At 38.3% G+C, this 25,081-nt stretch overlaps 1 protein-coding gene across 21 annotated transcripts in view; it reads left to right on the top strand.

Annotated features, from left to right (window-relative positions):
- Positions 1-25,081, top strand: part of SYNE1 (spectrin repeat containing nuclear envelope protein 1) — a 294,642-nt gene that overhangs the window by 135,313 nt on the left and 134,248 nt on the right. For 20 of the 21 annotated variants that reach the window (XM_048296782.1, XM_048296801.1, XM_048296802.1 and 17 more), the window contains 16 exons: positions 734-889; positions 2,079-2,370; positions 3,071-3,243; positions 4,651-4,960; positions 6,756-6,920; positions 8,343-8,699; positions 11,931-12,067; positions 13,015-13,192; positions 15,172-15,354; positions 16,867-17,010; positions 17,340-17,495; positions 19,136-19,300; positions 20,419-20,591; positions 21,445-21,598; positions 21,737-21,880; positions 24,042-24,206. In XM_048296782.1, coding sequence (XP_048152739.1) covers positions 734-889; positions 2,079-2,370; positions 3,071-3,243; positions 4,651-4,960; positions 6,756-6,920; positions 8,343-8,699; positions 11,931-12,067; positions 13,015-13,192; positions 15,172-15,354; positions 16,867-17,010; positions 17,340-17,495; positions 19,136-19,300; positions 20,419-20,591; positions 21,445-21,598; positions 21,737-21,880; positions 24,042-24,206 — 3,052 coding nt within the window. The remainder of the gene's footprint in view (positions 1-733; positions 890-2,078; positions 2,371-3,070; positions 3,244-4,650; positions 4,961-6,755; positions 6,921-8,342; positions 8,700-11,930; positions 12,068-13,014; positions 13,193-15,171; positions 15,355-16,866; positions 17,011-17,339; positions 17,496-19,135; positions 19,301-20,418; positions 20,592-21,444; positions 21,599-21,736; positions 21,881-24,041; positions 24,207-25,081) is intronic. The other variant, XM_048296791.1, reaches the window with a different exon arrangement.

Genomic DNA, 25,081 nt, shown 5'->3' with positions numbered 1-25,081 from the left:
GTGATGAGTGTTTATTTCTGTCCTGGGGTTTGAAGATAGAATGCTTCTTACACAGCATGTGCCTGTTCTGTCCCATTCCAAATGGATATGTTTCCTAAGAAGCCAAGAAGGAAACACTCTTAAATTACTGCTTAGGGCTGGAATTTTGGGAGTTAAAATATTTTCAGATCTAACCAGATTCAAAACTGTTGCTAATGGAAAGCAAAGTTAGTGTGACAGCAATGGGTAAAACAGCAGGATGAGACAGTGTGCCTGCATGTAAGAAAAAGGTTTTCAAACTTAGGGTGAGAACTTGTTTTGGTGAGTTTTTAGCACTCAAGTTTCCAGTTCTCTTCTGTAGTGGAAACTGAAAACACAACACTTCAGGTGTTCTACACATAAATGTTGACAAAAAGCCCACTTTTACCCACTGTTTGTTCTTAGACTAAATCATTATAAGAATTTGAAAAAAGCTTTCTTTCGGTCTGCTTTTATTGAATCTAGTAATAAATAAAAGTACTGTCACTTTAAATTTTGGAGGCTTCTGGTCGCCCTGTAGTTCCCATGATTTTGCTGAACATTTTAGAGAGTTGCTGAATATTTTTAGACTAGTAGTCACTGTGGAATTATGTTTTGTGTACAACTCTTATTCTTGAAGCACGAAATTGATACCCAGTCTTGTGGATATTAACTTCTTCCAACTTTACTCCATTTGAGAAGTATTTTTTTAAGGGAGTATTTATCTGCTCCGTAGCTTTGAAGATCAGTACAAGAAGCTTGCCCTGTGGATGCATGACATGGAAGAAAGAATAAGCACAGAAGCATTAGGAGAGAACAAACAGCTTATTTCTGAGAAGAAAAAGGAGGTGCAAAAAGTGGAAAAGTTCCTGGAAGAGTTGCTGAATTCAAGGTATATTGAAAATACATTTTCTAAAATTCTCTCTTTTTTTGCTCTACTAGGGCAGAAGTAAAATTAAACTTTATTGGGGTAAAGTGTGTTTTTGAAAGCTAGAGGAAAGTATTGGAAAATACTCTGTGAAAAGAGGCTGAATGCAGATGCTTCCATTTCTAATGAATTTCAATCAACTTCAGTATCTGGTAATGATAAATTTCTTATGATTAAAAACTTATCATACTTCATTAATTAATGCAAACTGAAAATATAATTTAGAAAATAAATGTTAAAAATCTTGCTTTTAAAAGCAATAGTGAAAAATTACATTTATCATTATAGCCATTTTAGAATTTTCTTTCTGTCCTGTAACATTCACATCCAACCAGATTAGCAGAATCCTCTCTCCCATGAAGCTTGCTTTATAAAAGAGCTCAAAAGGCACCCACATTAGCTGTAAAATCTTTCTAAAATTCAGACTTAGCCAGTAGATGGTGAAGTAATTGCCAGTGTGAGTACGCACTTTTTTTTCAAATTCTCTTTTTATTATTAGGTTGGTGAAGATAGAACAAAAATAGTAGTCAGTTGTCCAAGTCTGACAGCATCTTAAAAAGAAACACCCTCTCAGTCCCTATTGCGTTGAGACTGATGCAAGACGTTTTGGTCTGATGGAAATTCCCTGTACTCACCAGGTATCAGGTATCAGGAAGGGTGATCAAGTAAACTGAGATTAACTGGATATGACCCAGTTTTAATCTGTTTTACTGACCCTTGTACTGAACCCCAGAGGCATTGTCTAATCCTGGACAAATGACCTTTCCATCATGCCTTCCTACCTGTCCAAGACTACGAACTTCTTAGAAGCTTTGGCAGGTACAAAAGGGTAGTAGTTCGTACAGAAATGGAAAGTTTGACTGCTGAAAAGAAAATTAAGGTAGCTTTTAATTTAAGTGTTTAACACAAAGATTTCAGTGTGATCATTCTGAGCACCAAAATTCTGCAAGAAATGGTACTGCACACAAGAAAAGATATTAATTGATACACGCTGCTTATATTCTTTCAGTCTCTCCTAACTGATTTTTTCAGTTAACTGTGAACTCTTATCACTGGTGGAGTAGGTAATTATGTCAGCAGCCTTGATAACTTCTGCCAGTGGCTGTAATACTATATGCTTTCTGAAACTTTTAGTCCCATTATTTTCTTTCAGGGAATCTTTTGATCAGCTGTCCCAAATGGCACAGACTTTAAATGAAGATGGCCATGGTGCAGGGAGGGAAGTGCGTCTGGCTTCCCAACATCTCACCAATTATCAAAATATGGTCAAAAGTGTCAAGGAGAAGCTGAGGACATGTCAGCTTGCACTCCAAGAGCATCTCACTTTTGAGGAGGCATTGCAGAGTATGTGGGCATGGGTGAAAGAGGTTCAAGATAAACTGACATCATCACAGAGCACTCTTGGAAGCAAAGCCACACTGGAAAGACAACTGACACAAATTCAGGTAAAGAAAGATACAACTAGATATTACACATCAAGATTAATATTGGATGTGGGCCACATCAGTGGGAAAGGTATATTTTTATAATTTATTATTTCTATGGTTATGAAGAAGAGGATCAGAATTTAAGGTGATCTTGACAAATTGGGATGGGAAGTAGAAAAAACAGGATGAAGTTTAATGGAAACAGGTGTCAGGTATTACATTTCATAAGGAATAATGAACTATGAAAATGTGTATTCAGGTCCCAGAAAGCTTTCTAATAGAGGGGAAGCCTTGGAATAATTGACAGAGAGAGAGACTGTGGTGTGTCTATCACAGGAGGTCTTCAGGAAGAGGTTAGATAAGCATCTAATAGGAAGGTTGTTAGGAGATCTGCCATGGGCTTTCCTGAGGTTTCTTATAGCTATGAGGTGCTGTCTTATTGTGCAGTGCTTGACCTACTCAGCATCTACTGCAATGTGAGCAGTATTTTAGCTTGACCAATGCAGTGAAAAACCTGTATAGCTGTGGAAAAAACTGCTAGAGCACTTGCACATAGCAAGGTACAGGCCCTTAGAAGAAAAAGTGTCTAGGAATTCATACTGGATATGATTGTTCAGGATGGATGAGCTCAGAGAACATGGTGTTCACTGTTGAAAGAATAACAGCTCTCACTTCTCATCAGGTTACAGTTGATATTTTGACCTGTTTTGCCTCACAGGAGATCCTCTTACTCAAAGGTGACGGTGAGGTTAAGCTGAACATGGCCATTGGCAAAGGAGAACAAGCACTTAAAAGCAGCAATGAGGAAGGACAAAAAGTAATACAAACCGAGCTGCAGACGCTGAAGGATGTATGGAACGACATCATCAGTACCTCAGTGAGCTGGCAGAGGTAAGAATCCCTGGAAAACACAGGTCAGACCCTGCCATCTTTGCTTACAGAGAGTGGTACCTTACAGCATGTAGAAGTACATTCATTCATTACTGGTGTGTGAGGGGAAATTTGCACTGTCAGAGACAACCAAAATTGCCTGGAAAAAACACACACTTCTTTAAAATAAAGATGAGTGGACCCTATCAGGTGAATCAAATTTCATATGAAATGGTACTTCACATTGATTTAAAAATTAATATAAATCATGCAAATTTATACAGAGAAAAATCTAGAAAGCACTTTCTGAGTTTTTGAGCCTGTACTTGGGCAGGACCAAGAATGTGACACAATGTGACAGATATTTGTCCACCTTTTCCATACATAAACCAGGGAAGGTTTCTCAATTCTGTTTTTCATTATGTTTTTAATTTTTAAAAAATCCTAATATCAACTCCAAATAATCTTTCTTGCATATTAAGCTGATTTCATCTCAACCTGTGTGGAAATGGAAAGTTTTTCTTATTGACTGTGTGAGATAATTTTATATATCTGAAGGCCTCCATCTCCTCTGTTCTGGACAGACTGTTGTTTCTCAATTTCTCTGTGGCAATACTTTCTGGGCCTCTATCACACCTGTTTCTTATTCAATAGATTGAAAACTCTCACTAGTTTGTCTATGTTTTTCTTAACATATAGTAACTGAAAGTGGTGCCACTTTCTTAGTTGCACCAAAATTGTAATAGAATTGTATGTAGAAGATGATAATGGGCTGTCTTTACAATGTTGCTCAAATTTCACCCGATTGTTATCATAAAATACTGTTTAGATTAGGTTAGACCATGGTATTTTGAGTGAAATCCTTACCACACCCTTATCTATCTCTAAGTCCAGTGGAATGAGAATTACATTCCTCAACTTAAATCCCAGAGAAATATGGTGATCTACTAGGAAGAGCAATATATAATAGAAGGGAATACTTCTTATAAATTGTAAATGAGACTATAAGTAATGGATTTGTTCTTTCAAAACTTGCCAGAATATCTCTTAATTGACAGTAATTTCATAGGCTGCTGCATATTTTATTACTCTGATGATAAAGAACTCCAGTAATGTTCCATATTTTACTTTGCTGAACACTGAAATGTGCTTTTCATTAGTCTGAGACAGATTGCTCATGTAACCTGTAATAGGGGAGCAGCTACGTTGGTTGTACAAAGTGGCCCAAAAGCCACAGGAATTCTAAAATAACTTGGATGCAAGTTGATATAGAAAACAAAAGCAAGATGGAGAATAAAAGTATCTTCTAAATCTATTGTGCATGGCTACAGACAATATAACAATTAAGGAATAAGCAGCCTTTTTTTTTCCCCAAACTGTTCAAAAGCTCTCAAGCTCTCATCTGCACTATGTTTCTTTTAATGTAAGCTGCCTAGATTCTGTCATTAGCCAGTGGAATGACTATCTGGAAAGAAAAAACCAGCTGGAACAGTGGTTAGAGAATGTGGATCACAAAGTAGAACAGCCTTTAGAACCACAGATTGGTCTGAAGGAGAAGTTTGCTCAGCTGGACCATTTCCAGGCTATTGTTTCTGAGACAGAGGATCACTCGGGTGATTTACAGCAACTCATTGAAAAAGCTGTGGAACTATATGAAAAAACAGGGGATGATTCCTTTGGAGATGCAGCTCAAGAAGAACTAAAAACACAGTTCAATGACATCACAACTGTAGCCAAGGTAAGATAAAGATCTCCATTTCAGGTAAGTAAAATGTTTAGACATTTGTATATATAGCTAAAAATTTCTGATTTTTGTATTTTTTAGTAACTAAAGGATTGACTGTGAATAATCTTGCCTCTGGTATAGTTGAGTCTAATAAAAAAAACTGAATATCGTTTACTAAAATATAATGGAATGCAAAAATGGTATTGGGAGTTGAAACTGGCATGGTTTTTGGAAAGTGAAGGCCATATATTTTGTTCCTAGTTTCTTATATACAACAGTATTCCTGATATTCTGACATATTTATTTTCAACTAATTCTTTTTCATTCATTCCTAGCATTTTTTTTATTTTTTTCTTTGCCTAGAAAGGGAAGAGTAAAATGGCTCTCTGAGCAGGAAACATATTGTCAGAAAGAGAAATCCTATTGTCAAAAAGATATATGCCCATATTTTGTGGTGTTTCAAGACACTAAGCACTGCACATGCTATACAGGCATTCTCTTTTGTTTCTAAGGAAAGATATGTGAGCTGACTGAGACCTTCTGCCAGCCAGAAGATGGGAGTGCAACACCTTGCCTCCCCTTGTACTGGTGCTGTATTTTGGTGTGAGCAATGTACACAGGGATGCATGGTTTCCTTTCCTGGAAGTCTTTTGCTTCCCTAGGAGGCTGTTTGGTTAGAGTCAGGTGCACGTGGACAACATACCCTGTTGCTGCATAAAACACATTAAGGTATAAAAACTTTGAGGATTTACTTTAGGTCATGTTTGTTCAGCTAAGATGACCTAAAGTAAATGATCAGTTAGACCAACCATTCATTGTCAAGTTGGTCTGACACATTCTGAGAGATTATAAAGAGTATTTTCAGGGAGAACAGCAGGGCTTATTAATCTAACTTAATTTTTAATAGCATTTGTTGAATGTTGAGTTACTCAAACTTTAAAATACCTGAGTTATTTTGTAGGTGGTTTAGTTTGAAACTGGCATCAAGACACTTCAATCTAGATTAGAGTATCTACACAGGGGTAAAAATCTATTTGATTAGCTCATTTCACTTTTAGTTAGTTTTGATAAACATTAATTACTGTTATCTCAAAAGAATATAACAATAAGTCTACTCAGTCAGACTAAAGGCAAATCTTAACCACTGTACTCCTTCACTGTGTCACAGCAAGATAAACTGACCCCAGTCTAAGCTTACATTAAAAAGCTAAGATGGAGCCAGGAAGCAGCTGCATGTCTGTGTCAGGGAAAGCATCCTCCAGCACTGCAGGGCAAGTGGCTGGGGAGAGCCACCACTTCTGATGTGATGGTCAAAATGGGACTCGGCACCATAAGTTCCTTTTGTACTTCTGGACAGCCGAATTTTTTGTTTGTGGTTTTCCTATGGGACATCTCCATGACTCTGCTTAGCATTTGTAGAGACTTGGTGCTTCTAAGTAAGAGCTGGGTTTCTGGCAGCAATGCTGCTCCCTGGGAGTGCTCATGGGTGATCTGCAAGACCCTCTCCAGAGCGTCTTGGGAAAAGCATGCCAGAGTGACACAGCTGCAGCATTGATATCTGCTAAACTCTACGTTGGACTCTGTTAAGTATATTTTTGCATACGTTTTCAGAAGGTTTCTGCAGAAAAAGCTTGTCCAGCCCAACTTTAACCAAACCTTTTGCAGTGTAGCAGTGTTCTGATGCCACAAGCTATTCACTATTCAAATGCATGCTATAGAGTCAAACCAGCACTGCATGCTTAAAGCCAGCATAGTATTTAAGTACTTTAATGGTCTTTTTATTATTTTTTTTTTATCTGAATGATAGGAGAAAATGAGGAAAGTGGAAGATATCGTGAAAGATCATTTGCTTTATCTGGATGCTGTGCATGAATTCACAGACTGGCTTCATTCTGCAAAGGAAGAGCTTCACCGCTGGTCAGATGTGTCTGGAGATACACCAACTATACAGAAAAAGCTGGCCAAAATCAATGTAAGTGAGCTTCCATGATTTCTTCTGCAATTCAGACCCTACACTTTAAAAAAAAAAAAAAGCAGTCTAACAGTTGTGGAGTCTTGTTCTTTTTTTCTTTGAAATGGTGATTACATTTCAGTGAGCTGAAATCAAGCTTTCTAAGCTGTGCTTTGTTTTTTACTCCCTTCTCATATTAACAGATGGAGTAAAAGTATAATCAGACCTAAGTTAACCAGAGCACACATGGAAACAATTTGCAAGAGCGGAAGCCTAGTGGCATCACAGAAAAATGTGGCTTGGCTGATTAATGAATACTTCTCTTTCCTCATCCCCAAATACGTTTTCTCCATGAGCAGATTGTCTAAATCAGAGACAACCTTTCATGCTTTGCGTGAAATGGAGATGTGTAAAGCAGCACAAGGATGGTTCTCCTCAAACATGGTAGAAATGTATGAGTTGCCTCCCTGTATATACTCTACTTAGCCTGGCACCTATTCTTAGTCATCTGAGTGCTTAAGAAATTTGCATATTCCTGAATGCAAACATTAAAGCAGGCTACATGTTTTGCCCGAGCCTGCTGTTTATATTCAGATATTCAGGCTAGCAACATTTTTTTCTGCTCCTAAATGTGAGAGTGGGGCAGTGAAGTTGAATGCTAGATAAAGATTCAGGATTCCCAAGATCAAATTACAGATTTTTTGGTACACTCTTGGGTAATTTTCAGTCTCCCTTGTGCTCAAATTCCTGATCTGTAAAACGGGAAAGGGAGGAGATAGCAGCATCTAGTTTGTAAGATGAACGAGAGAAAAAATAACGTGACTGTAGCATGCAGCGTTTGGGATGGTATTTATACATTCTCCAGTCTCTTAAGCTGAAAGCTTCCAGATTCCCGTGTATGAGATGTGCGAGATTGAAATAGGATCCAGTAGAAAGAATTTAGCTCTGAAAACAAAACCAAAACCATGTACTCAGAAAAAAAACACGTTCAACCAATTCTGGCACATCACAAGTCACGGCCAGGCTGTAAACTGCAGTTGTGTTTTCGGGACTGCTGCGAGCACCTATATACCAGCATTTCTTATGAAAACGATCACAACAAAGTCCTTATGTTCCTCATCTCGACCTAAATTGTATTTTCCATATTTAAAACACGTTCATTCTTTATTTCTTTCTCTCCAAAGCTTAAGACAGTTTGAGAACTGCTGTTTAATCCCCGCAAGGCCCGCACACTGTTGGCTGGGTTTTACTCCCCCCGCTTTCCAGACTGCTGCCATCAGGGAGCCGCGGCTCGGGGCGGTGCGGGACGCTGGGGACGGGACGGGACGGGACGGGACGGGACGGGACGGGACGGGACGGGACGCGCCCCCCAGGCGGGCCCCGCCGTCCGGAGCGGTGGCGATGTGGCGGCCGCCGGGTTACCATGGCAATGTCTCCCCGCAGGAGCTGGTGGAGTCCCGGCAGGGCGGCGCGGGCCGGCTGAGCCGAGTGGAGGCGCTGGCCCCGGCCGCGAAGCGCGGCACGACGGCGGGCGGGTGCCAGCTGCTGGCGGCCGAGATGCAGGCGCTGCAGGCGGACTGGCGGCAGTGGGAGGAGAGCGCCCGCCGCAGCCAGGGCGGCCTGCGGGACCTGCTCAGCCAGATGGCCCTGTCGGAGCGGGAGTTCGCGGCGCAGGCCGGGCGGCTGGAGGAGGCTGTGCAGCGGCTCGGAGGGCAGCTGGCCGCCTGGGCACAGGGGCTGGCCCCCGCCGACAGCCGCAGCACGGACGCCGAGGTGGTGGAGAGCTGGCGCAAGGAGAAAGTAAGGGCATGTCTCTTTTCCTAGCAGCTTTTCCGCTGTAGATGTGTGGTCACCGCGGGCGGGAAACTTCCGCCAAGCGGGACTATCAAGTACGTCGTAAAATCAATACTTGCGGAAGGTATTTCTGTGAAACCCCGACTTTGCAAACTCTGCGTGTTACTGTGATCACAGCGAGCGGTGTTGGCAGAAGACGTCCCTCCCCTTGGCCTCTGCTGTACCAAGCTTAGCAAACGCTGCCTGGATTTTAGGTGTTAAACCCAGGGCTTGCCCCTGGGAGGAAGCCAAGGAGCTGGCACGCTGGCTCTGGGCTGCGCTTCCAAGTTGCTCAGTGGTTCGAGTCAGAGTAACACTTGATGGAGGAAATGTGAAGCGTTTCCTAAAAGCCAAGTAAGAAACTGGAGCCATTTCTGATTTACAGTTTATCGGGAAGGTGTTTGGCTTATGCTTTCCTTTTCTTGAAATATCCTCTACATTATGCACTTTGAGATCTTGTCCAATATTTAAATAAGTTAATCTGGAAACTGGTGTAATTGCTAATTGCTTTGCTTTGGAATGCAGTGGAATTTAGAGAAATAGAGGTTGTTTCTTTTCCTGATTGTCTCCTAGCAAAAAATTCCCCATGTAGATATCATACCCCCTGCCACGTTATATATACACATATTTGCAACAATCAAGATACATGTTTGTAAGTATGTCAACTACAGTGAATCACAGATGTTGATGAAAGATGCGGAGTATTTCTTTTTCAGTGTAGCATTGTAATAAAGCAGTTTTGGTAGAGGGAGAGAGATGTGTATTGCCTGCTTCCTGACCCCTTGGCTGAAGCCATGTTCAGAAAAACCTCAGAACACCTTTCTTTGAACTGAGCCTATTAATCTCCCTCTGCAGAGTCTGTGCCAAGTTATTTCTGTGGTTTCCTCTTTCACAGAATTCCCTGCATGGATTTATGAAACTTGCTTGCTTGAGTGCCATAATGTGTAAAAGTAACTAAGATGACATTAAGATGAAGCAAATAATTATACAAATATGCAAAGTGTTCCGTGTGTATATGTTTTTTAAAAAGGAAATGAGGACATGGGATTGTTATCAACGCACCAGGCATTTTTTGTTTCATAACTGGAGAAATATTAAATTCAAAGGATATTGCTTTTATTAGTAGTATATATAATATGTATGTTCTGTAGCTCTGTGTAACAACACTTTATTTAGATTAGATGGTTGTAAACTTTGGCTAATGAGGAAGATGCAGAGGCATCTCATGATGTAACTGTGCACAGCCCTACTATGTCATTTTATTTATAGTTAGAGGAAATGTGACAGTAATCCTTCCATTTTTGGACCCCAGGGAAAGGCCCTATTGTGAATGTAAAATAGCACTGCAGTTTCCATTTCTATTGTCTCACAGTGATTCTGTTGCCATGTTAGCCATGGCCACAAATTAAAAATGCATTTCCTAGTTTGTAGCAAGATCATTCTGTTACTCTGTTATGCTCAAGCTCTGTTCCCTTAGGTATGTGCAGCATTAGAGCAACAGATTTTGCACTTGAAATTCAGAAAATTATTTTTGTACTTGTCAGAGTCAATATTAAATCCAAGTGGCTGCAACAGTGTTATCATTGTATGGAAAAATGCCACAGTTAAATTTACCCTGTTTGGCAAGTTATTGCTCCTGTTTGTTAGTAGGCTGTGCCTAAGGCTGTATGTAATCAGAATAAACTCTTAGTAGTTATTGAGGTAGGTTATTTGAAACTGAAAAATTGTGTTGAAAACAGGCAGTTCTACCTTGTGTTAGTCTTAAGAGATGTTTTCTTGACATAGAGAAAGGGGCTGTTAGCATTTCATTATGGTGATTCTTGCCCTGGGCAATTTGTGACATCCTCTGTTTAGGTAATGTCCATTGTGGTTACTTCTAATGCTTTCCCAAAAAATGGTTTCAGTAGTTTAACATAAAGTAGCATAAGCAAAAAGTAGCTTAAGGTTTTTTCCTAAGCACTATTGCTCTTACATAATTACTTAGTTCAAATGCTACTTTTGTATGGCATTGAAACAAGTGACTATTTCAAGTATCTGTTAATCATGTTTGAAGAGATTTCTGGCCCAAAGAAGATAGTCCATAATATGATAATGAATAATGTAAATCAGGGGAGGCCTGAAAGTCTGCTGCAGCAAAATATCATTTGTACTTTTCCTGAACATTCAATTTTGTGCTGAACTGTTTACTATATACATTTTCCATCATCTTTTTTTTCTTCCAAATATGTGTGTATACATTTTTATATGCATCTTCAGAAATGTGATTTGGGAACATCCTTATTTCCCGCTTCCAGGTCCCAATTCAAATCTGTCTTCATCTCCATATGATCTCTTTCTTAAGTTTATGTTGTAAGTTTCTCCCAGACTGCCAAACTATTCTATGCATGCCAAATGATCTGGTCTGCCTGCACTGCAGAACCTCTGCTGTTAGTCTGAGAGGAATGTCTGAAGAATTTAGTTCCTAGTGAGGCAAGGAGCCAAGTCTGTCTGCACTGCTCATTATGCTGGAATAGCTGTCAGGAATCTGCAGTGGAGATGCTGTGGACATCATCAAGCACTGTTTTTGTTGGAGTACTTATCACACCTCTCCCTGTGACGCAAGCCAAGCCAACAAAATCTCTGTTTTTGTTGTTGTTGGCTTAGCTGTCTCCAAAGCAAGAACCTTTCCAGTGCACCAATGACAGGCAGTAACCCAGTTACTCTCACAGGATTGTGAGCAGCTGTGCTTTTACATCATGAAGTCATCTGTGAAAAGAGTTGAAGCTGATAAAAAGCTTTGTGCACAAATTCACTTTCTGGATACAGCTCAAAACAGTTTTAATGGAAACACGTTAAACTCAAGTCAATGGGATAATTATATTTATATAAGTATATAATTTGCCATTCTCTAATTGTATGTACTTTTATATGTGTACAGCTAGTTGACAATACTATCGCTCATTTATTAAAATGAAATTTATGCCTTAAAATGGGCCTCCAGAACATTTTGAGCTAAGGAAGTTGAGGCATCCAGAAATTTGGTCTCTAGAAGCTCATAATTTCAAATAACGTTCTGTAGACTTGGCTGCTAAAATACTCTTGAAAGTAAACATACATAGATCATAAATGAATGAATTTAAATTCTAATAAACTTTGATTCAAAAGTTGTATTTTTTCATATTTACTCACCAATATTTTTCATTTATTTTGTTTTAACAGGAAACACTGGATGCTCTGGTAAAATCTGAACAAATGACAGATGAGATCAAAACTCAATTGAATGATCTTTGTAGATTTTCCAGGGATTTAAGTACTCATTCTTCGAAAGTTTCAGGGTTGATTAAGGAGTATAACAGGTACACATTCATCTTGTTTATAGTTAACCTCGTGTGTGTGTGTGTGGGATGAGCTGTCTTTTAGGGAACCATTAATTAGCATTTTAGAACTTGAGACAGACGTATGCAGTAGTTAGAGTCATTATTTTGATTTTGGTGTCAACAGGAGTTCTACAAAGTAGTAATTTGATTTTTTGAGTTTTTTTCCTTAAACCCAGCCTATGCTACTAAATTCAGCTGAAACTGAATGTACATCTATCCTGACCTATTACAGGAGTCCTTGTCAAAAAGTGAGGTAGCAGTATGTCTTATATGCCTGAATGAGAACAAGCTATGCCGCCTAGTTGAGATATTTTTCTTGATTTTGTCCGTCAGATTCTTCTTCTTTGATTAGTTGGTTTCTTGAAACGGGAACTAGCTAGGGAATGTAGTATTTGCTTGTTTTCTTGCTTTCTCTCAAGTCACTCTCTGATTTACTTTGGAGTGTGACACCTGCGTTTCAGACACAAGGTTCTGTTGATTCTTGCAGGGAGTTACAGCCTCTGGCTTCTGTAGCTGCAGAAGGATGTGATGACTCAGGTTGATCCTTTATAACCTTGTGGACATAATGGAGCCACAGAAGTTAGAATTTCAATTGCTGTAGTCCTGTGCCCTCTGCCTAGAGAGAGAAAGAGGCTTGCAGAATGCATTCATGCTTAGGTGCACTGAGTCACTCTCTGGAAACACTTGTACCTGTCATATCTGTGACAGCTATGTCCCAATTTACATGCTTCACTTTTGAGAACTGAAAGCTTCTAATGGATTTCCTGGTGCCTCAGTTAAGTGCATAAATTTGGTAGGAGGAATCCAGGTTAACCTACCCTTACCATTGTGTTTCAGAGAACAAAATAATAGCATTGTCACCTAACAGAGTCCTGCCTTTCCTCCCTCCCTCGCTTTCTTCTTCTTCCCTGATGTGATAAACCCAGCCTCTGCCTGCGAGCTTCAAAAGGATGTCAGAGTAAAGAGCAGATCTTGCAGCAAAGATTTCGGACAGCTTTCAGGGATTTTCAGCAGTGGCTGGTCAATGCAAGAGTCACCACTGCCAAGTGCTTTGATGTGCCTCAAAACATCAATGAAGCTTCAGCAAGTCTGCAGAAAATACAGGTAACTTTATAGCAGTAAAATACTAGTGTAATTGAGACCAAATCATTTTCATGTACAGCTCAAATTTATTGCTTTGATTAATTACTGTTTTTTGTTAATGTTGTTATTGTTAACACTAAAGGTGACTCCTTGCAAAGAAATAAACCTATTTTTCCATTTTGTTGGGTTTAATTGTTGGGCTATGGTTTGTAAGCAGTTATGTCTCATAGCAGTTTTCCATGTCTGTTTCTCTTATACAATGGGAAAAAAATACATGTTTTAGGTGGGAGAGTACTGTAAAATCAGAATGATATCAGAATTGAGTCTTAGTACTTGAAATTATTTCACAGTTATGTGAATATTTGTCATCATGTAGGAAAGTGGAGCCCTCATGGTATAAGACCAGAGTTAAATTATATGCAGTGTGAGCAGGCACTTAAAGAGAATATTTTTCACATAAAACTAAAATAAGCCCAAACAGCTCTGTGGAAAGGCATACCAACTGAAGTATATTTTAATAAATCAATTGAAAGAAATACTTTTATTATTATAATATAACTTTCATTTTAACTGTAAATAACAAAATGAGAAGGCTGTTATACCTTTAATTAGAGGGTATAACAGAAGAAATTCATATCTGTTGCTCAGAAAACACAAAAAGCCAAATCACTGCCTCCTCTTTTTGGTAAATTCACTTTCCCTTGCTTAAGTGGCTTACTTAAAAGCCCAAACAATGCTGTCTTGATATATGAAATATTTGACTTCACCATGATGAGAATATCTTTAGAAGGGGGAAAAGTCCTGGTAATTTTTTACATTAAATATAAATGTTTTAGCAAGGCTGGGGTTTTTTTTCAACAGTGGAATTTTTTTTTGATCACTGCAGCCCCCTCATAGTGTAAGACCATACCTTTTCTCTTTCTCTGTGAAAGCTGCCTTAGGTGAAATAAAGTTTGTTTGGACTGCTTTAGGACTTCTAGAGATGTCTAGGTAACCTGTATAAACTTAAAATTTTATTTTTCTTGGAAGTTAATGGTCTGTCTGTTAGCCCATTTGGCATCATTAAGTCACCAATATCTTTCATTTTAATATAGCCAGAGCTTACAGTCAAAATATCTCAAAGTTAACAGACCTTTTGCATTCTCTACCAAGACCTCTAGTGTAACACAGAATCTGAACCTGACCTAATAATTTTGGTATCAAGCCTGTTACTCTTGAACGTGGGTGCAACCTAATGATTATGTGTATTACATAATCATGATAGTAACTGTTTAAAATATTGCTATATAAGACTGCTACATTTCTTTGAGTCCTAAGTGCTCACAAAGTTTTTTAATAATTATAAGTTACAAAGAGATTATCACAATACATTGGAATTTAAAAATCTGTCTGTTTCCTTATATTTCTGTATAATTCTTGTACATGCACTTTTCCACACACTTCTTGCACACCAACATTGTGTAAGATTTCTGTGAAGAAAACTACTTTTGAACAGGGAAGGATAAATTAAGGATACAGAGACATAAATCACACAGATTGGACATTGATCAGGTTCTGAGCATCAGCTCACACCCCCGCATGCTCATGGCAAGTCCAGCATAGCTGCAGGGCTTCAGTCCAGTGTGTGCCTCTGAGGGGGCCCCTGTGTTATCTCTGTCAGGATAATGGTTCCCTGAAATGAAACTTCTATCACTTTCTGTACTAGGGATATTTAAGGGAGTATAATATCAAACTAAATGACCAGTAATTGGCTCATGAAATACGGAACATACAGGTAATCCTAGAATTTTAATGTATATGTTATTCAGACACTTTGCAGTTCTGGAAATCCCACCTGGAAATCTCATCAATACAAGCAATATTGAAATGAATGTACTGAAAGATACATTAGCATGTTAGCAAGCAGGAACAGTAAACTCTTATCACTGATAAATTTTCTAGCAGTTTGACTTTACTGGGACCCAAAGTTCACCAATAGGGTTTTTTATTACTATTTTTAGGAATTCTTATCAGAAAGTGAGAATGGGCAACAAAAGCTAAACCTGGTAGCATCCAAAGGAGAACTGCTGTGCTCTGTTTTACCAAAGGAAAAGGCTAAAGTTATCCAGGACAAATCTGTTATTGCTAAAGAAGACTGGAAAAATTTTATCACCACGCTCCACCAGAAGAAATCAGCATTGGAGGTATTGAACCAATCACAGTGAGGAAAGACTGGATCTGAATTTCCTCTTTGCTTCTGTTTCAAACAGCACAGTTTAGATTTCATATAAAGCTGTGTTTATTATGTGACAGAACTAATAAATAGCTCGTTTCAAGAAGTCTTATGCTTCTTGTTGCATTTTACTGTTGTGTACTTCTGCTATCTTTATGACCTGATTTCACATTTAGTGGGGTGTTTCATGAAGAAGGATGTTGTTCAGAATCAAAGACAGCAGTTGCTGAAATTCATTAGTCTCATCAAGTGTACTGGGTTACTAAAACACATGTTCTTTTTAAAAAACTGTTTTCACGTTTCTGACACTGCTGCTGATTGAATAGTCCCAGTACAGTGTGTAAATGTTGTCTCTCTTGTTGCAAATAGGTGAAATGTACTTATTTATTTGAGCTACTTTTTAAGTAAATGCCAGTGCCTTTCTCTGTTCAAAACTCACAATTCAACCAGTAGGTGATGAATATCTTAAAATCCTCAACTTTTTAAGATCATAGGTTTTAAGGTCAAAAGGTCTGGTCTGGAATTCCCTGCATAGCATAGGAGAGTTGAAGTTCCTAGGCATTCTTGTTTCAAACCAATGCTGCCTAGACAGCTGACAAAAAGTTTAACTATACTTAATGCATTATGTAGGAAAGCATTCCAAAGAAAATTGTCAGGTAGCAAGGACTTACCTTTCTTCATCTCAAGGCTAACATGGAAAGAGGATGTTCTCAGAGGTTAGTCTTCTTGAGTCAAGCATTTTTGAGTCTCATAGGCTTAGTTTTTGATTCTGATGTTTAAGTGATAAGGGTGTAGGTGAAAAGAAAACCAAATATGTCTGGGGGAAAAATACATTAAAATAACTAGGGCACTGGAGCTATGCTGTTCAAGTTTATATTCCATTTGATTTATTTCAGATGCTCTTTTATTAAATAGTGCAGAGTAAGCCTACAAGAAAAGTATGTAGGCATTGAAGGAATGGCTGCATAAGCTTTAATGCACACATTCTTATGACCAAAATTTTATACTAAAAAAGAATATAACCAGAAGTATTCCCCAGGATTGGGTTGAATTTAGACATCACCTAGAAGTAGTGGCAGCCCATATAAGGAGGGGTCAGTGTAAATGACTGAAGTCAGATGTTAGATAACTCATATCCCAAATTAGCCTTTATTCAGACTCCTTAGTTAGGCAAATTAGGATTAGATTGAGCCAAATCTCATAAAATCTATAAAGCTTTCCATTAAAAAGAAATTTGCTTCAGCCTCCCCTCAACTGTGTGGTACATTGTTGCTTCTATTTTGCTTTTTGAAAGTGTGCCCTATCAAACTTTTATTTCAGTATCTGTGGGATAGGAATGGGCTGAGCTGATGTAATTTATTTGAAGAGTTGTGTATTATTTGCCTACAATTATATATCCTTTTTGTGGGCTTCATCTGTGTCATGTGAATTAGTTATGCCCAGTGCATTGGGACTGTTCATAGAAATTTGTATATCTTCCCAGAACTTAAAGATCCAGATGAAGGACTTTGAAGCAACTGCTGAGCCTCTGCAAGAGTGGCTGACCACAACTGAGAAGGTAGTACAGGGAAGTAGCAGTCGGCTCCATGATCTTCCTTCCAAGAGAAGAGAACAGCAAAAGCTGCAGGTGACTTACAAGTGTTCTTAACACAGCCAGACTTTCCTGTCCCATCCTCCTGGCCTCATTGATTACATACAAAAGCTTGATCATTCTAGCATCCTGATGTCTAAATAAGATGGGAACTGTTTTCAAGGTTTGCTGTCGATGATCCTGTTCCATCAATTTTTGCATCTTCACGTTCCTTACGACATGCTGCTCCATTGCTGTAACCGTATGGTGTGCCTTTCTCACCAAGCTTGCCATATGTCACTTCTATTTTTCATGGCACCTTCATGCTTCTCTATTTCCTGCTTTCTTGCACCCACTCTTATTATTACTGTGCTTGTGCTTTACAGTCTGTCCTTGAGGAAATAAGCTGCCACGAGCATCAGCTCAACAGGCTAAAAGAGAAAGCTCAGCAGCTGTGGGAAGAACAAGCTGTCAGCAAAAGCTTTATGCGCAGAGTGTCTCAGTTGTCTTCTCAGTATCTTACTCTAAGCAATCTGACAAAGGTAATGCTCCCAATGTATGTGCTCTTGGGCAACTCCTTTGATGTATGTGGGGAAAAATAAAGACTCAAATGTGAAACACTGCAGTTGTCTTGCTTGCCTGCTCTGTGACATGTCTGAGCAATTCTGTCTTTCACGTTGACTTTTAGGAGTGGAGAGTAAGGACTGTCAACAAAATGTATCTGTGATTTTTTTTTTTATATTCTTTAAAAGTGTACTGATTAAGAAGTAAACCTCAACTGATTATACAATAATCAGACTTTATTTTGATTCTTTCAAGCACTGAAGACTTTTGTCTTAAGTTTTTAGTTTTGTCATAAGTGGCATCTGAAAGAGGTATTTTTCAAAAATTAGTAGAGGTGGGGTTTTTTTAGAAAATACGGGATGCAGACAAGTAGTTATTTCATCTCATCCTATAATGATGATTATTTTGCCTCATCCTATAATGATAATTACCTCTTATGCTGCTTTTGAATGTTCAAGGGGAGGCATAGGCCAAATTCTAGACCATCAGATCATGAACTGAGAGTTAAACGTAACTCTTAGTTTTTTGAGTGGTGCTTCACACTTCACCACTTAATAGTTCTACCATTTCTCTTGTGTAAACAGATAAGAAAGCCTCCATATTGAGACTGTTATTTTTCTCAAAGTTCATGTCATGAAGAAGGCTTGATATAGGCTTACAGTTGCTACAGTAACTAGAATGATTAAGGATATAGAAAGTATGTTTTGGAATAACAATTCAATTCAGAAAGTATTTGTGTTTAAGGGATTGCTACTTTAGTAATTTCTACTTTTTCTGTGGAAGTAAAAACTATAAAGCATATCTGTGACTTGCTGAAAATGATTGTATGTGTGGCCATAATAAATTTTCAAATCTGCAAAATGTCAAAGTGAAAGATGCATGAGTTACTAACAAAAGCTTATGTGAGCAGAACTTGTAGGAGATGTCAGGATGAGCAAGAGTCATCTAAGGTGCAGGATACCTATTATCCAGCCTATTAGAGAAATCCTGAAACCTTTTGGATAGCCATGGATCCCTCTCAGTAACTTCCAAAGCCTGTTACCCTGACTTGACTTTAGTTCTCTGTCACAGTGCGAAACACACTCTGCCCTGTATTCTTGTTCACCTCAAGCCTTTTAGCAATGCAACTTCAGCATTTGTTTCTGATTTGTATGAATGTCAGTGATTTTTCAGCAGAATGGTTATACCAATGAGAGTCATTGAGGAAAGCAGTTCTTTTCCAAATATTAACAAATATTGCTGCAGTAGTGTAACTTCTCAGGCTGAAATCTGGGTTTGCACTGGCCAATTTCACAAGTTAGCTTCCATTGCAACACTGCCATGGAGCTTAGATGTGATTTACCAGATGTTTAAGAAAAAGTGAAACCAGAAAACTGCAGCTTTACATTTAGAAAAAAAAAATACAAATCTGAAATTTTCGTTCATATTTTATGTTTGGAGAATTCATTTGTGTGTGTATGCAAAATTCATTCTGTGCTCAAGTGTACTTGTAATTATCAGTGTATGAAGCAAACTTCTGAGTTTAGTTGATGAGACTCATTCTAAAGTCCATGGGTTTTTATGGGGAATAGACAATCCTTTAAATAGCTGTTGGTGCTAATTGCACTATGAATTGCAGGAGAAAGTTTCCAGAATGGATAGGATTGTAGCAGAGCACCAGCAGTTCTCACAGAGTGTCAAGGACCTCCAGGACTGGGTTGCTGATGCAGTTCACATGCTGGATTCCTACTGTCATCCCACTGCAGACAAGAGTGTTCTGGACAGCCGGATGTTAAAACTAGAGGTATGGAAACAAGAGTCCAAAACCTGCTCTTTTTAGATCTATATGAAGAATACAAATATAGGATACTTAGTTGTTGCATATTAGTCTAATAACTGTTGTTCCAGACACTGATTTTTACTTTACTCAAAAATAATTATTCTTGTAGCAGAAAGAGCTCATTATTAGAACTTTTCTTTAAGAAATAAATAAGGACCGTAATGACATGGAGAACTGCATATATGAAAATTCTTAAAGTACTCATAATATGTTGGGTGGCTGCTGAAAGTTAAAGGGAAGAAGTAGGATAGTCACTTCTGTTAGTTTAGTATATTTCAATATATATTCCTGAATCTTACAGGTGATACAGCTGATTCAACAAATCTTTTCCTATAATTGTTTCCTTTTAAAATGGTGACTACAGTTAAGAAAATAGCATCTATTGACAACAGAGCACAATAGTGTTAAAGAGCACTATTTAAAAAACAATACTTCTCATTTTATTGATGTCTCAAATTTTGAACCAAAAATCCTGAAAGTTATAAGGATACATCAAAAAGCAGAAGATTGTAGCATAATACTAAAATTATGTTTTGGTTTTTGTTCATTGAGTCTTTTGGGTTCATGGTTTCAGGCTTTTCATGACTACGTAGTGTTAGAAACTCTGAGTTTGCAACTGCACAGCTCCAGGAGCTGAAGTCCCTGGGCTGGCATTGATGACAAGTTTTATTTGTTGATACCTTCATGTTTCGAAAGTACCCTGGAGTGGTAGAAACTGTATTTCAGCCATGTAGAAGATCTTTGTCACTATATCTTGTTGTCTCTATGAATGAATCCTCCTGGTTTCCATCTAAGTGACATTTCCTTTGGAGTATCAGCCTTTCCACTGAAAGGTACCTTCTCTGATACACTCTAAGTACCTGCACAGATTCCATGAAAACTTCCCTGTTAACTGAGGGGTCTTTTAAGAGCCTGAACCTACCCACTGAAAGTCAGTTTTGTTTGTGAAGCCCGGCTGTGAGCCACACTGTCCATCTTCCTATTGGCTACAAGCTGCTAAATATGATCAGGTCATGTTCCATTAAAGCCAGTTAGAATAGTCATGCCCAGTTAATGATAAGATATATCCACTTGCTTCTTAGGGCCTGCTAGCAGTGAAACAAGAAAAAGAAGTCCAAATGAAAATTGTTCTGACAAGAGGAGAATCTGTTCTGCAAAATACTTCTCTGGAGGGAGTACCAGTGATTGAAGGCCAATTGCAAAATCTGAAGGACAGCTGGGCTTCTCTTCTGTCTGCTTGTATCCAGTGCAAGAGGTAAAAAGGGCATGAGGTACAGAATGATGCTTAGTAGCAAAGCACTGTCAAAACTTTTGAAAAGTAATTTTATTACTACAGGAGTCAAATTCGTGTAAAATGATTGTATAGGCCAAACACTTCGGGTCTAGAGGTTGTGATATATTCATTTGAAGTAGAAGAGGGGGAGGAAACTGTGAGGGATCTAAGCTTAATTAACACTTATTGTCAATTTACTCTTAAAACTGGATTCCATGTTCATAATCTTGAATATTTTACTTTGTGTTGCACTCAATGCTTTGAAACCTTCTCAGAAATGAGAAGATCTTGTCGTGGACATTAGTGGTTGCTCTCTCAAGATCATGTCTGGTTTTCCACTTGCTAGCATTCCAAAGAACATACTGTAATTACAGTGTCTAGTAGTGCTGCTCCTAGTGATAGAATAAAGAAATATAAAGGAAAAAATGGAGACTTTTTTGGTGGAGCATCAATAGTTGCAAATATTTCAAGTTAAAGAAACAAAGGTAATTAAACATTAGAATGCAGCAACTTTTGCCTGTATGCAAAGGGGGAGAAAATTTCTGATCCTGGGTCTTATGCTTTCAGTTGCAATTTATTTACTGAACTTAGAATGTGTCAGCTAGCTACATAAATTACAGATCTACTTAATATTTCAGGTTTGGAAAACTTTATTTCTCTTTATTAGTCAAAGAGTGCTCCTAGTTAAAACCTGTAGGATTTTAACAGACTGCTTAGCTTGTGATGTATCTCTCTCATAAATATAGTCTAGCATATCTGTGTATTAGTATATCTTACTGCTTAAATAGCATGGGAACTTCCAATATCACAAAAAAGATCTATCTTTTAATTACAGTCAACTGGAAGGAGCTCTCTCCAAATGGACAAGTTACCAGGAAGATGTTAATCAGTTTTCCAGATGGATGGAAAAAGTAGAAGCAAGTGTGAATGCTTCTGAAAGGCAGTATGCTGAACTGAGGGAAAAAACAGCTGCTGTCAGCAAAGCAAAGGTGTGTTTGATCTACAACAAACCATCAACAAGTCCATAACACCTTCTAGGCAGTAAAAAAAGCTGTGTAACTGCAAGATTAATCTGTGGTATTCTTTTAATGGTGGCCTTTCTGTGTTCTTCTCTTTCTATTTTGCAGCTACTCAATGAAGAGGTGTTGAGTTATAACAGCCTGTTGGAGACAATTGAAGTGAAAGGAAAAGGGATGGCTGAGCATTACATTGCTCAGCTTGAGCTCCAAGACCTTCAGGAGAGGTACAAGTTCCTCAAAGAAAGAACAAAGGTACGGTTTTTCTTCATAGCACTCCTTGTTTAGTTGGCAACAAGGAAAAAGTCTTTCCACTAATCATTTATTTTATAGTTCAGTGAGGATTAAGAGTTTGGGGACAGCTGTAACTTAATGTAACAGAAACCTGCTAGGGTGATTAATATATTTGTCTTTCTGTACTGAGCTTCAGATCTTTGCAGAAGGGTTCTAAAAATCAGGAGAATAGTCTGAGGAACTCCATGTCAAATGGTTCACTGACTTCAGCACAGATATAATTTTACCTATTGTGACTGAAAAATTGAAAAAACCTTTGAACCTTTGATTTCCATAAGTGTATGTTTGTAATAAATTTTACCAGTCAGTTGTGTGATTCACAAATGGCTGACAGCTACAGAGATTTTATTATTGAACACAAACCTTATTAGCAAGACTGACTGTAATGACACAAGTGTGGTAAGTAATACCTTTACTGATAAATACTGATATTGTGTATCTGGAAAAGATTAAGACATAGATAAAGATCGGGATGGGGTTTAGGGTAAGATATAAGGTAAAAAATAAGTAATAAAAGCCCTGTCGATAGATTTAAAGCTAGGCGATTGTCTCCAGTTAACCCAAGTACTTCTGTGATAATTAAATAATGCCTAATGCATGCTCAGACAGCCAACTTTTCTTCAGGACAACAGTGTAGTAAAATTTAATTTTGTTGTCTCAGTGATGCCTTTGTCATGTAGAATGACAAAATTCAAAATTCAGCCAAAATTCAGTTTTTCGAACACCTAAGTGATTCACTGTTTTGTGGACCTCTCTTCCACAACTGAAAAAAATGCTCTGCTCTTTCTTTTGACCTTGTGTGAATAAAATTGATCAGGTTTGCTGGAGAGATACACAAGTCCTGGAAAGTGCTGGTAAATACCTGCTATTCCTGTTAGCATGGGGATTCTCTAGCCTTTACCTTTTTCTGCTGCACAAAGCTATCCAGGCTGCCTATATTGCTCAGGCTGAGCAACAACATGGGAACAATAAGAAATGGATGGTGGCTCACAGAGGCAAGAGTTCTGTACCTCTTTTCCCACGTAGCAAGAAGCATTCCTTCTTTCTCTTCCACCTAATAGCCCAGATGACTGGTCTTCCCTATTCCCAGCTGTGGTGATGGTGTTAAGTGTCAAGAGTGCAACCAACCCTTAGAAAGTCAAAGTTCAAAGCAAGTAGCTGGAAAGTAAGAAATGCTCAAATCTTTTACTAATCCTTTGGCCAGGCAGGAAACCTGACAAGTTTCCTCAAGGGTTTATAGCCCACATCTGAGCAGCCCAAGGCTTATAATTCCCTAAGCCTCTGTTGGGAGGCAAGAAAACTGGTCTCTCTTTCCCCCTTCCCGCTTCTGGGCATGGACAGGCCTTGTAAAAAATGTGATAAAACTCCTGTTTTCCTCCTTTCTCCCACTAGACAGACCTGTTAGAAATAAAAGGTAAAGCAGACAGTAAGTTCATAGATTTATTAAAGTGTTTGTCTTTTTATGAGCCTGCTGCTCTCAGATGCAGCCTGTCTCCATCAGAACTTGATACCCCATTCCCATCATGTCTTAGAGGATGTGAATTGCATATAGTATATTTTTCTCGCACTTACTAAGACTAATCTTGTGCTAATATAGGACACTTTTCCTTCTGTACTTCAGGTATGGTAATATTTTAGTGCTGGGTCGCAAAATTATTGTAACTTGCTCACCTGTGTATGTACACAGATTTGTAGTCTGTTTTTTACTGTGCTCTGTAGGTACTGTCTGCAAATATCAAACCTAAGATAGTAGATACTCCTAACAGGAGATTCCAATTCCATTTACAAAAAAAAAAAAGTCATGCAAAGAAAAAAATGCAGTCTCTCAGCTCATATGCTTATTAATCACTTCAGCAAAGTTAAATTAAATTGCTATAAAAATCAAGAAGTCACAAACTTACATGAAGAACCTTTTAGGATAAGGATCTTTACCCTTATATGTGCTCCCTCTTTTCCCTGTAATTGATTAAGCCATCTTCAGAATCCAAGGACTCTTGAATTCTTGGAAAATTCAGCATCAGATACCAACTCTTCCCCTTGAGGGATGGCTGGGGTTTATGTTTTCTTGATTTGACAGTACACCAACTTATGTATACATATCTGTAAATATTTTAACATGCAGGAGGCTGTAACAAAAGCTGAAGGACTGCTTACCTTACACCAAGAGTACCAAAGAAATTTGAAGGCTTTTGAAGTATGGCTGGAGAAGGAACAGGAAAAACTGGACTGTTTATCACATATTGATGGTGATTCCCAGGAACAGGAGGCAACACTCCGAGATTTACAGGTACATAATATGTGACACCCTAAGAAAAAAAAAAAAGGAAAAGAAAAAAGAAAATCAATCCTAATTGTAAAATAACAGAATAACATTTACTGCCAGACAAAAATTGTGTTGAGAACAACTTGGAATTGCATTATATATTAACATCTTCTTGCTCAAAAGTGGTTCCAGTAAAGGTAGTGGAAATATCGTTGGAAAGAAGTGTCAGGCCTTGAACAAAATCTCCAGGCATGCTAATCCTTTCTTGCAGGTATTGAGTTTGTGTTAGATACTGGTCTATCTCTTTCCTGTGTGTTTCATAAAATATGAAAAGTATTTTCATTGGTGTTCCATCTTTTTCTGCTCACAGTGCAGATGCACCTACTTTCAGGCAGTTCCAGCCATGTAGGCTGGCTCCCATAGCAAGGTGGGAAGACTACCACTGAATCACTTCACTGACAGCGAAAAGTGAACCTGTAGTACTTCAGTAATTACCCAGTTATTATCTTAAGCTGACTTAAAATGCTTTAATACCTGTTGTTGAAGGAGCACAAAGTCTGTACTTGAGATATGAAATGTTTATTACCTTATTCAGGATACTGAGGAGGTCTTTGTATGATCAGGGCCTCTGCATATATTTCTGCTTATTGTAGTTACTTTAAAAAAGCCATTTTGAAAATCTGGATACGTATCTCAAATGAAATCTGAGATGAAACACAACTGTGTTTTGTTAAGGTAATTTCCTTGTTATGTTTTCTAATCAGACTGAATCACTTTGTACTTTCTGATTAAGTGCTAATAAGCATGAAAATGCCATACATGTCCAGAAGAGGATATCAAAAATTAGTCTGGAGTGTTGTCCCAAACATATGTAAAAATAAATAGGTTTGTTTATTTTA

Source organism: Corvus hawaiiensis, chromosome 3, assembly GCF_020740725.1.
Source record: "Corvus hawaiiensis isolate bCorHaw1 chromosome 3, bCorHaw1.pri.cur, whole genome shotgun sequence".
Classification (NCBI taxonomy): Eukaryota; Metazoa; Chordata; class Aves; order Passeriformes; family Corvidae; genus Corvus; species Corvus hawaiiensis.
This window is presented reverse-complemented; position numbering and strand designations above follow the sequence as displayed.